The sequence below is a fragment of the Anguilla rostrata genome, chromosome 3, assembly GCF_018555375.3.
Source record: "Anguilla rostrata isolate EN2019 chromosome 3, ASM1855537v3, whole genome shotgun sequence".
NCBI classification, from domain to species: domain Eukaryota; kingdom Metazoa; phylum Chordata; class Actinopteri; order Anguilliformes; family Anguillidae; genus Anguilla; species Anguilla rostrata.
Window position 1 is genome coordinate 6563460 of NC_057935.1, and position 13209 is coordinate 6576668.

Below are 13209 nucleotides of genomic sequence, written 5' to 3' on the forward strand. Positions count from 1 at the left end.
TTATTTATTTATTTATTTATTTGTTTGTTTTTTTACGGAAAATACGTTTCATTCACTTTTCCGTGCTTCTTATAAACTGTCTCTAATGTCCAGGACGCTCAGTGGAACTGAAGAGCTCTCATTAAAAGACACGGCGCTGCAGCGTTAGCTTTGTCTGGCCGTATTTATAGTGTAATTACTGCGGCTGCTCTTGCGCAAAATCCACCCCCCCCCCCACTCTACTCAATACTGCCCCCCCCCCATTCCCCCGTGACCCGCTGTGACGGAGAGTTGTGAGACTGTCGGAGGGCTCGCGTAGGCGCGAAATGCCGATGTAGACACGCTGCGGCTAATGCACGTGTGACAGGAAGTGGTTGTTAAAAGCACGGCGGTAGGCTGCTGGGCGGCTCGTTCGAGTATAGGCGCCGCGCCGGGGTGCGCGGACGAGCCCCACGGCCCCGGATCGAGTCCGGCCCGCGCCAGCGCCGACTGCGGCCGGCAGCAGAAACACTGTCTATCATCGCTCTTCTCTTGGGCGACCAAAATTGTCTACCATCACTCCCTGCTGACCCCTGCTGGCCAAAAAGGGCACTGCACGTCAAAGGTGCATATGAACTGTCTTCCTCTGACGCCTCCTTGCTGACCCCCCCCCCGCCTCCCCACCCTCTGTTTCTTGCCCCGTGTTTCAAACCAGGATGCGGGGGCCGCAATGCAGGCTCAAGCACACCCCTGCACCAACAGGGCGAACAGCAGCCCTCCGAAAACGTGTTATCAGTTTGAGGAACGATGGGAGAAGCCACAGACAGCGAGAGAGAGAGAGATGGGAGCGCCTTTCCATCCCGAGCGACAGGATAAGTCGCCGGGCGCCAGTCTCTGCTCCTTGGCTTTCTGTCGCCGTCGGCGACGCGGGTAAGCGTGCGGGCGGGATCAGCCTCTTACAGGATAATGTAACTGTCGCACGCCAAGTGATGTTCATTTCTTTAATTAAGTTCGCTGTGGATGATCAACTTTAATTGTTTTTTCTCTTTTTTTACCTTCTTCCAGGGCTGTAGGAAAGCCCCTCCTGAACGAACTGCGGTGCACTTCAGAACTGCAACTGACACGCACCGTTTAACGTTCCTGAAAATTCCTACCGATATCACAATGCAAGTATTTCAGAAAACCCAAACCCGTAAATTAAGTTGCACTATGTTCAACAGAAGTGTTCAACAGAAGTGTAATCTTTCACCCTGGCTTATTATTATTATTATTATCATTCTTATTCTTCTTCTTCTTTTACAGGACAGCCATGTTCTCTGTGGTGATTTCTAGGCCTCAGGTCCTGTCAGTTCATTGACAGTTTATCGCAGCGATTGAGGTCAGCTCTCAGCTCTATTTTTATTTTTTTTTTACCACACAGGTTTTCTGGGGGGTTTGTTACCTTCTATTCGCTGGGACAGAATCAGGTTATATAAAAAGAGTGCGGCGGGTCGACCGTCTGGCTAGCGTTACCTCAGACTCTTCCCAGCTACCTGCCAGCCGAGTAACGGGTCTGTGGGAGCCAATCAGAAAATCCGCAGGTGTTTCTTTTTCATAATGGCGCCTGATGCGGGGAAAAGTCAGGAGCGTGACTCATATCGTTAGCACATAGTTAGCGCCTAAACGCCGCCACGTCTCGCGTCGCAGGGAAGCAGGAACGGGAGAACGGCTCAGGGACAATAATATTTCATTTCACGTAATGAGTCTACGAACCTACGTGAAGGGTTCGACTTTTACAGCAGACGTGTGCTTTCTGAGTGGGACAACAACGCAAGTGCATAGTAACAGCGACGGTTAGCGCTGCGGACGCAGAGTCTGCACGGAAAAATATCAGATCGTCTCAGTGGCCAGGCTACGCATTTTCAAACTTTAGCCAATACAGAACAGACTACTTTAGGTCCAGCCATATAGGGTTTGACCTGGTCTTGTTAATTGTGGAATGAATGAGGGAGAGAGGGAGAACAGTGCCTCAGTCCAAGGGTGTATTATAACAGTATGCAAATGTTGTAGTTTTATGTCTTTAATTTGGATATTTATTTGTTTTAACTATTTATTAACTTTTACCTATTCATCAGTTGTTTTATTTTTTTATTGATTCTATTGATTTTACTGTAATGAGTTTTATCGCTTTTTTATTGAGGGTTAATTTTTTTTGATTGATCGTTTTTATTGATTGTTTTATGTTTTTTTTTTTAATTCATGGTTTGCTTATCTTTATTGCTTGTTGATGGTTTTTATATTGCCAGCTTCGCTGAACATTTATTTTAAAAAAAGAAGAATATAATAATAAAAAAGAGGAGGTGGAAAAAAATGACAAGAACAAGTTGGGCTGAATGGCCTGTTCTTGTCATCACTTTTTCTTCTGTTCTCATGATCTAATTTATTGAAAGGCTCATCACTCATCAATGACTGACAGGACATCAATCATCAATGACGGACAGGTCATCACTCATCTGGCCACACTCGAGTGGCTCGATTTGGCTTTGGCGGGCATCTTGTCCCTTTCGCCATTCGCTGACGGCCAGAAGGTGCACTAACTGAACAACGCTGCTATTTTATAAACGCTGCACTTATTCTTTATTATTTCTTTATTTTTTGTTATTGTTACTATCTCATGTTGATGTGATGTTAACTTGAACTTTTCTTATGTGCTGTACTCACTGAACTGAATTTCCCTAAGGGAACTTCCTACGGACAATAAGTTCTATCACTGTCTATCTTAGTCGAACTTAGCGAGCGCTAGTTAGAGACCACGGACGCTGCTAGTTCATTATTGTTTAATAACTGATGCTTTTCTGCCCCGCCCTTTGGAACGCCCAATCACGTTGAAGAGCGCCCGTTGCTGCGATCGTCCTGTGCCATCGACGCAGGGGAGCGCAGGCAGGCATGCTGCCCGTTCACAGGCTGCACTGACACGGACACGGACGGGGTTCGAATTACGGGGGGTCTGACCCCCCTAATTAAGACTCGGACCCCCCCCCCCCCAAAAGAGGTAAAAACAACAGGTCGGGGGTGTCGAAACATTTATATATCCTTCTTACGTGTAATCGTAAATGTTCCAATATATTTCCCATCAGTGGCGTCACTAGACACCAACCGTAGTGACGCCACTGATGGGAAATATATTGTAATATTTACGATTACAGGTAAGAAGGATATATAAATGTTTCAACCCCCCTGCGACCTGTTGTTTTACCTCTTTTGGTCAAGCTGGACACGGATGCTTTGGCACCGGAAGTCACACGGAGCCCCCCCACCTTGCAATGTGAAGGAGACACTTTTGCTCGTTTTTTCATATTCCAAAAAACTACATGCAACTCATGATTTGCACCGTGTCTGTATCGGAGAAAGTGTCGTGAAAAAATTATCACTTTAAAAACTGGAAAAACTGTTTTTTTTTTTTTCCTCCTTTTTTTTTCTTTTTGAGATGCGCTTTTATAAACCCGCTGAATTATGCGTATTTCTCATACTGATACACACTCGTTTGTTTAAATGTTTGTTGTTCGCCACAGGTTGCCCTTCATTTACACTGAATTATATTTCATGTCTTTCTTCGCACGAGCGCATCACGTCTCGTTGTGTTTTGTAATTATAGGCTGGTGTGCACTTCTGGGCTGTTTGAGTGGTACTGGGTTGAGCTTGTGAGACACATATGAAAAATGGGGCTTTGTACACATATCAAACAGGCACACGAATGCACAGCTAAATGCATCTAATTTAACTTCATTGTTTTTAAACATCTCTCTTCATTGACTCCCTGAGCCTGTCATTACATCCAATGACTCACATTCAGAAGCGAACACGTGTGGCTCTTTTCAGGAGCCAAGAAAAAACACAAAGTACGAAAGAACGGATTTCATCAAATGCGTCTGTCCTCCACGAGGAGCAGCTGCATTGAATCAGCGACATCGCATCGAACCGCGATTCTGTTTTCCAAAAAATAAAGGACAAATTAGACGCGTCGAAGGCCTGAACATAAAGCATCATACATTACCCCACAATGCAATGCAAATAATATATAATTTGCAGCGCATGGGACGTGGTGTTTTCGGCTACACAGTGAGCACTTATTAGGCACTTTTCTATGATCACAGGACATCGTTAACGGCGATAAGAAGCAGCTGCTAAGAATAATAGCTGTTTTTCTTTGCAGGCTAATTGCTCTTTTCACCAGCATGTACTGCACTCATCCGCAGTTTGCCCATAAATTATGACATTTCAGGGCAGCGACCGCAAACAGTGGCATAATAACGAGATGGAAATAAAGGGCCATATTTTCTGGCAACACCTTTTTTTTTTTTTTTTGCCGGCCAAATTTTTTTTGCTTTGTTTCAGCTTGTGCCACTGTAAATTCCAGCACCAGCTCTGTGTATGTGATCTGTAGGTCTCTAGACTGCTCACTATGAATTTTGCAAATAAAAATAAAACAAATAAATTATTTCATACATTGCATCAGCTGATTTTTGGAAAGTGTATTCTACAAGAATCCTGGGCGAATGAGAAATGCCTACTAGCTTAGGGCAGGGTGGCTACATATTTGTTTGCTTGTGATTCATAACTAAATATGGGAAGTGTCAAAATCACACCCTCCTTATTCTCATCTTCTGCCCTCATTTTACCAGCTCCCACCAGTATAGCTACATTCTTGTCAAATGCGTCAAATGAAAATAAAGAAAAAAATGGCTGCTTTGTATCTGACATTTATTTCAGAGTTGTGGGTCAATTCCACTTCCATTCAGTCAACCCAGGAAATGAACAGGAACTCAATCCCTGAATTGAAAAGCATCCCTTACTGTTCTAGGGGGACATTCTTCAAGCTGTGAATTGAATTTAAATTTACTTCCTGAACTGAATGCATTGAAATGGAATTGACCTCGAACCGCTGGCTTTTATGTTGACTGTTAACAATCTTGTGAGCGATTGGAAGTTTTGGAAGTTTTTTTTCGGGCAGCCATGTCACATAATGATTGGGAAACTGGACTTGTTGCCTGTAAATAAGGTTGTGAGTTTGATTCCCCTCTGGGGTGCTGCTAATTCAGCCTCAAGCAAAGTACTCAACCTGATTTGCCTCAGTGTAATATCCAACTGTGTAAATGTACCGTATTGTATGTAAAAAAACATGCTAACCTGCTAATGAGTAAGCCTGTTTAGCCCCATGCTAACCTGCTAATGAGTAAGCCTGTTTAGCCCCATGCTAACCTGCTAATGAGTAAGCCTGTTTAGCCCCATGCTAACCTGCTAATGAGTAAGCCTGTTTAGCCCCATGCTAACCTGGTAATGAGTAAGCCTGTTTAGCCCCATGCTAACCTGCTAATGAGTAAGCCTGTTTAGCCCCATGCTAACCTGCTAATGAGCAAGCCTGTTTAGCCCCATGCTAACCTGCTAATGAGTAAGCCTGTTTAGCCCCATGCTAACCTGGTAGCGAGTGAGCGTGTTTAGCCCCATGCTAACCTGGTAGCGAGTGAGTGTGTTTAGCCCCATGCTAACCTGGTAGCGAGTGAGTGTGTTTAGCCGCACGCTAACCTGGTAGCGAGTGAGTGTGTTTAGCCGCATGCTAACCTGAGTGACGCTGTCCCTCATGGTGGGTGAGCGCTGTTTGCGGGTGGTCGTGGTGGCCATCGTGGTGGTTGTCTCCATGATCGTGGTGGACATGTCCGCCAGGGGGGTGGTGGAGGTGGTGTCGGTGGTGAGGACGGACGGCACGTCGCCCACCAGCCTCAGGTTCCCCTCCACCTGCACGTTGGGGTCCCCCTCGGCCGCCAGCTTCAGCACCTGCAGGCCGTTGTAGTAGAGCCCCGAGATCTGGCCCTGGAACGGTCGACCCCTGTCGCGCCCCCCGATTCTGATCGACGCCTGGCTGTTGAAGATAGTCAACTGTCGACCTAGAGAGGGAGAGAGAACGAGAGAGAAAGATACAGAGAGAGAGAGAGAGGAAGAGGAAGAGGAAGAGGAAGAGAGGGAGTGAGAAAGAGAGAGAGCGAGAGCACCAGGAAGTCACATCAGTTTCTCTCTCTCTCCATATTTTGGATGACGCATAAGAGGGGGAGGTGGCTTGGATCACATGACTACTGTTCCTGGGCAACACTTCAGAAGACTGGACCTCGCAGCGCAGGAGCGACACTGAATCAGCTCCCCGGGTGCACTGAATATCCGCTGCGATTGGAGTTGGCAGCGGTCGACCAGGGGAAGTGTTCTTTTCAGAGATGGAATACATTCAGAGGCTTCCAACTACCCCCCTTTTTTTTTTTGAAACCCCCGAGTGCTACTTTACCAAACCGTTCACAGGATGTGAAAATTGTTTTCAGAAAAGGGGGGACTGCTTAATTCAGTGCTCCATTATCACCCAACCGCACGAGGAAGTGTAATCTGAGAGATTCAGTAATTATGTGCTACCAGGGCCTGTGGATTCCAACCTCCCTTCCCCCAGCCCTTCTTTGCTGATGTCACCTGTTCTACTTTTTCCTAATTCTCCTGACCCGTCTTCCGCGTTCTCTTCTCTCGGGGTCCTCGTTAGGCAACGTGCCAGGGCCTCAGGGCACTTAGCCGCTCATGGGAAACCCCAGCAGTGACCTCTGACCCCCGGTTAGCCATCTCGGGGAGACAAGGATTGTGGGACTTCTTTTTTTTTTTTTTTTTTTTTTTTGGCGGGCGTGTGCTAAAGAGACACTTAATGAAGTGATTATATTTGGGGAAGGGGCAGACCCTGTGCCTCACGGACCGATCAACCTCAAGCGGGAAGATTCCGCTGTGCCCCGACAGGCACGGAACTCGCAACCCCTCTCGTGCGGGCGTGCTTTGCCCCGGCTGTGCTCCCCCCGGTGGGCTCACAGAACACAAGCAACCGACCTGCTGGCTAACAAGCGAAAGGGAGCAGCACGCCCTTCTGACCCTCCGCCTCGGCCCAGAATCCTCCGCGCTGGGATAATTACCGGCTTCATAAGTTACGGTGACTCATTCCTGTCTCTTTTCTAGACTGCAAATGAATTATAAATAAGCGCAATGAGGAGAAAAGGACACGAAATGTCCCGGTTACATCCTCCTCGGGTGCATGGAGGAATGGTTACCATCCCAAGTTACCAGCCAGGCCCTCTAAATTTCACCTTAGCTCACAGCTCAGGTGGACTCAGGAAACACATCAGCAAAGAAGAGATGGCAGGACAAATCACCCCACTGATTTTGAGAATGCCCACGTACAGACACGTGTACACACGCGCGCACACACGCATACGCACACACACTGGCCATAGAATTAAAGAACGACCATTTTTAAATGCATCTGACATTTCTGTAGATCCCCACACGTCCGTGTGTCAGTCTGTCCGTCATTCTGCTCAATCACCCTGACCAGAGGAGGCAAATGCTTCAAGCTCAGTGTAGTTTTTCAGTGCCACAGCGACAGAGTGAACCACTGAGCCCCCTGCCCCGCTGCACCCAAATCAAGCACCCCCACCCTCGTGATCACCTGTAGTTCTGCTCGAGAGGTGGGGTGGGCAGTCCTCTTTAACCCTTTGAAGAGCAGTCTTTTTTGGAATGTTTTTTCAAAATTCTATGTCAGTGTTCTAGAACTCCACTGCTTTCAGTCACCAGTTACGATTGTTACATCATTAGAATGTTCAGTTAAGAACACTCCAACCACACATTTGTGATCTCACGCCTTTAAAGGGTTAACGACTAATCCCGGAGAGTGGCAGTGTCCCCAGGCGCGCTGCAGACGCCCTATCAGAGCTGGCAGCTGCGGCTCCCTCTCCCCGTGTCACAGGACGCTCGCTCGGCCGGACACGCTCAGGGCCGCTTCCCTCAGCCCGATAGCCTCCGCCAGGAAATTAGCTTCACTTCCCCGAGGCGAGGGTGCTCTCATACACGGTGTCATTTTCCGATAAATCCACAAATTTAATATTCCCGACTCCGTGTAACTTGAGTAAGGTTTGTTATTTTTTATTTTTAGTATCAACGGCAGTGTTATTTCCTTGGCTCATGCTACAAACGATACCTTTGTTGGATAATATCACAAGTATTTCCCAAGGCTAAAATTCATTAAATTGGCTGAGCCAGTGCTAAAAAAGCCAACATCTGCTAGTGAGCGACAGACGTGAACCTCATCCTACCCCTGACAGGACAAAGGCTCACTCTGCCCACTGCTGCAGAATCGCGCTCAGTACTGAATCCCCACCTGTCCGTTTTGAGATGAGTTCACCAAGCCTGTCCGTTGGCCGTGATGTCACGCTGAGAGAGGGGCCTCGCTTTCTCAAACCTGCATCCTCACGATTGGGAGAGACAGAATGCCCCCCCTTCACCCATTTTATCTGGCTCCTTTATTTCTCTGTCTCTCTCTCCCTCTCTCTCTCACTGTCTCTCTCTCTCTCTCTCGCTGTCTCTCACTGTCTCTCTCTCTCTCTCTCACTGTCTCTCTCTCTCTCTCTCTCTCGCTGTCTCTCACTGTCTCTCTCTCTCTCTCACTGTCTCTCTCTCTCTCTCTCGCTGTCTCTCACTGTCTCTCTCCCTCCCCTCCTGCCTTCATCAGACAGCTTAATGCGGCAGAACCGGACGGAGGCCCGCGATTGGTCAGTTCTGGCACACGGCCCTCAGTGGAGCGGCTCGCGATTTATTGCACCAATCGGGGAGGCGGCACCGCTGGATTGGCCAGACTCTCCCCGGCCCTTAGGGCGATGGCCACTTAATGGACACAGGCACTGGCTGAGGTGACAGCCTTTGCATTCATTACAGAAACAGCAAATAACACAGGCACACACACACATATAAACACGAACGCACGCACACACACACACACGCTGAGATGCTCTCAGTAATTAAGTAAAATTTCACTCTAGAGTGAGTGTGACGTCCCTTTGTGTGGACGAACTGGGTCCCTTGGGAACAGTCTCTCTCTCTCATCTCCTCCCTCTTTATTTTTTTCTCTCTTTCTCTCTCTCCCACTCTTCCTTTCTCTCCCTCCCTCTCTCTTTCTCACACACACACACACACACACACACACCTGAGCTCCAGCAACATAATCAGAAAGGACAAACGGACAGCGGGATCGGCAGTTGGAGGGAAAGCAAAAGGGTGACCACAACATGGCCGCCTGACACACAGACTCTCGGCTGAGAAGGTCATAAGAGGGTCAGGGCTGCGTCGGTCACAGAGAGAGACAGGTGTGGAGCACGTAGAGATGCACCCTCCACACTTACATTTACATTTAGCCACTTAACAGGTGCTCTTTTCCACACCCACTCGCATACACAAGGGCACAAAAACATTTGGGCCAACAAGGAGCCGGGGCCAAGTCGGTAGGGCCACAACAACTGATAGCAGCTGCTAATACATAGCTTGCTAAGTAGTACATAAATAAACCTATGACATGAAGATCAGTGCCATGCTACGTGCGAGAAGGAGACTGCAAATTTAGAGCCTCAAATAGCAAAATGTGTTTGAGGATATCATTTTCGACGCAGCGTAGACGGGGCTAGCAGAGCGATGGTAAATGTTCACAGTTCAGCGTCTGGTAGGCCTTTCGCCTACCGTGTGGAAAACACTAGAAATTGAGACGTTTCCATTTTCACGATTATGAACAATCCCCACATTCAAAGAAGTGACTGTTTTTAGACACTTAGGGTCTACCCTGGGGAAGGGAGGGGCCGTAATGATGTGCACTGCCGTTACCTGAGGGCAGGTGAGCGAGCTGCACAGGTAGTCTCAGGGACAGAGAGCGAGAGAGAGAGAGCACCTAGGGCACTGTGCACAGTATTTTTCCATAAGCATGACTGTTAGAAAAATCACTGTTACACGACTGTTTACGTTTTAACTTTATTTTTACACATGTACATTTTGGCATTTTTCAACTTCATCATGCCATTATTACATTTGCCGATCCCATCGCTAGATCCCGAATACGCCTGATTTCAGTTTTACGACCGCACACGAGCCACATAATTTCCGTTAATTTTTATAGCGGATACCAAGTGCGCTGAAACGAAGAGCAAACCTCAGCGTCTGTCACCTCTGCTTTGGAAATAACGTCTGATGTCATGCCATTATAGCACCACGAAAATTAAAAATAGTGAGAGAAACAGGGAGAGGGAGAGGGAGGGAGAGAGTGAGAGGGAGAGGGAGGAAGAAGGAGAGAGAGGGAGAGAGAGAGGGAGAGGGAGCAGGATACAGTGGGAGAGGGAGAGAGCAAGAGGGAGGGAGAGGGAGAAGGAGAGAGAGAAAGACAGTGGAAAAGGGAGAGGGGGAGAGAGAGAGAGAGAAAGAGAGATGCAGAGCTGTGGTAGGCAGAGAGCGCAGAAAAGAAAAAGAATAGCTTTACAAGCTGGTGACGTGGTTTGGGATTTGGGCGCGCTACACTTCCTTCTCCCTCTTTCCTGCCTCGGCACCCTTCTTTGATCGAGGATTCGGAGAGCGGTGGCGGACGCGTGCGTCGCTGAGGGATTGTGGGTAGGACGGACCGTTCCTTCCCAGTGGAGGCCGGCGCGGTTCCTAAGCGCGGTTCCTCTTCCTGCGGTAACTCAGCCCGCCCTCGGCCGCACACCTGTGTCTTCCCCTCTCGTTTGGAAATGAAAATAAAAAATGACAACCCCCCCCCCCACCCCCCACCCCCCCACCCCCCCCGACTAATGCGTTCCTCTGGAGGACTCCTCCGCAGCGGTGATCTCTCAATCAGCCACACGCAATGAAGCATTCCTGACAGATCATCAATACCTTTGGGGAAGAAGGACTCCTCTCCTTGCCAAGGAGCTCTTGCAAGATAAATCGCAAGACCGAAGAAATATCAGAAAGCAATGTAATGGCTGCAGCAACTGTTTACATCCCACGTAATCTTCTGCTTGGAGAGGGGCAGTCTTGCTATTACTTTGTAATTACATGCTTATTACTATATATAAGGGTTGTTATTATATGTTCATTACAATAGTTTCAAGGGTTGCACCTGGGCAACGAGAGGGTTTGAATCAATAGTGCTGGAGCAGGTACTTATTATCCTGAGAAATGGCAAGCGGCTCATCACAGAAGCTGAAACAGCTCTATGGGGACCTCTATGAGTGAAAAACTGTACTGATGGTACACCGTGTTTTTAATGGGCACACGCTGCATAGTGCAGTGTGCAGGTGGCAGTGTGCGTGAGTGAGTGTGTGTGAGAGCGAGAGAGAGAGAGGGATGGGTGAAGAAGGAGGAACAGCAAGAGAGCAAGAGAGAAAAACCCAGACAGAAGGCAAAACAGGAGAGAGAACTGAGAGGAACAGGCAGTGAAAAAGAGAGGGAAGAGTTTAAATGTGTAAAAAGGAGGTGAGAGTGAATGTGTAATGCGGTTGAGAGAGAGAGAGCGAGAGAGCGAGAGAGAGAGAGAAGGCGAAAGTGCGTTTCGTTTCTGACACATTTCCAGCTCGTGTTATTCTAATCTCGGAGCTAAACTGCTGGTAGTCGGGGGGGTGGGGTGGGGGGGGCTCGTCGCATTGCGCTCCGAGCCACTGGAGTGGATGATATGTCAGCTGGTCTTTTGTTGACCTGGAGACAGATTCCACGGTTGGGTGAAGGCGCTCGCCACAGAGCGCCGTGATCCAGATGAGCCGGCGGTAATCGCGGGTCGCTGCTCAGACAGGGCCTCGGGGAGCCGTGTTGCCGAGCGCCACGGCGGCCCCGCTAATCCACCAACTGCCATTTGGTGGATGATGTGAGGCGCAATGCCTGTGTGATCCAGCAGGGGGCGAGAAGGGCTCAAGGCGAGAAGGGACAGTGCTGTCTAGGGGCCTAAGTCTTGTGTGTGGCTGCTTCTTTCCATGAGCAAACATAGCCACAGCTAATTTCCCAGGAGAAAGGACTGCTATATGCCTGGGACACACACACACACACATGCAGGCACACACACACACACACATATGCAGGCACACACACACACAAGCACGCACAAGCAAAAAGAACAAGCACACACACACACACATGCACAAGCAAACAAGCACACACACACATACATACACACATGCACACACACAGATGCACAAGCAAACAAGCACACACACGCAAACAAACAAACAAGCACATATACACACAAGCAAGAAAACAAACAAGCAATAAAACACAATCAATCACACTCACAACCAATCCCTGAAGCACACTAATATGCACACACACCCTCACACAGTGCCGACCATGAACTACATTTCAGAAGGAGCTCCAAAAGTCATAAATAAAACACAACTGTGGGGGAGGTTTAAATCTCCTCCACCAATTAATATGGGACGTCATAAAAAGTTTCCAAACGGCAGCGGCTAGAGAACGCGGTTTATGGGGCGACAGCGAAAGGGCAGTTAAGAAAAATTATACGGCTTAATTAACCACCAAGTCACATTAGGTTACGATTACGAACAAGGTTGGGGTCAGTTTGAAAATATGAATGGATTGGAATCGCGGTTTGGCTCCAGTGCCCATCTGTTCAGCTAGGCTAGGGCCGCTCGCAGTCAGAGTTTGATTAAGAAGTGCGTTTGACGCTCAGCGCCTCTCCCAGCACGCGCTGGTATGCGCAAAAACCTCCTCGTGTAACCGTGGATACCAGACCGCGTGAAACACCGAGCGAAGAAGAAAATTAGAGTATCAATGTAAAACAGAGACGAGCTTCCCGCTGTTTTTTGAAGTATTAGAGTAGTTCAATTCGCTGCATGGAATTCTGCAATTTTGCTTCTGCTAGTCCGTACGGTGTTTCAGTGTAACGGTTTCTGACCTGATTTAACCTCAAAAAATAAAAAAATAAACGGTTCTATGTGCTAAATTAGCTTGGCGACCCTGGTGTGTGCTTTCTGCATTGTTTGAGCGTGTGCAGTATACGGGTATAGAAACTACTAGGCAGTCTTAGGCTAACGGGTAGTGGGATACGTTGCGTAGCTATGGAATAACTGCAAGTGTGATTAAAAATGCATATAAATGGCAGCTGGCATAACCGAACTTGGGTGGAAGCGATACATTTGTTCTTTCCCTCGTTTGCCCTCTCTTGAGCCAAGTTTCATAGAAGGTAGAGGTTTTTTTGGCAGTCAGGCTGAACGATCATGGTGATGAGTGATCTCAAGTGACATAGCAGCACAGGCCACAAGGGGGCCATAGCGAGGCCATCGCTTAAAACTGGACGGTAGCTTTCCAACCCTTTCTCCAGACGGGATTTCACCCGGGATATCAACCGCCAAAGCTTCCGCTGTCTTTTTTTTTCTTTTTCTTTTTTCTTCCAGACGA

General features: G+C 48.1%; 1 protein-coding gene across 1 annotated transcript in view; it reads right to left on the reverse strand.

Moving 5' to 3' along the window:
• The window catches only part of nrxn2b (neurexin 2b), a 655074-nt gene that overhangs the window by 10986 nt on the left and 630879 nt on the right, over positions 1-13209 (reverse strand). The window contains exon 22 of the mRNA XM_064325221.1: positions 5557-5879. Coding sequence (XP_064181291.1) covers positions 5557-5879 — 323 coding nt within the window. The remainder of the gene's footprint in view (positions 1-5556; positions 5880-13209) is intronic.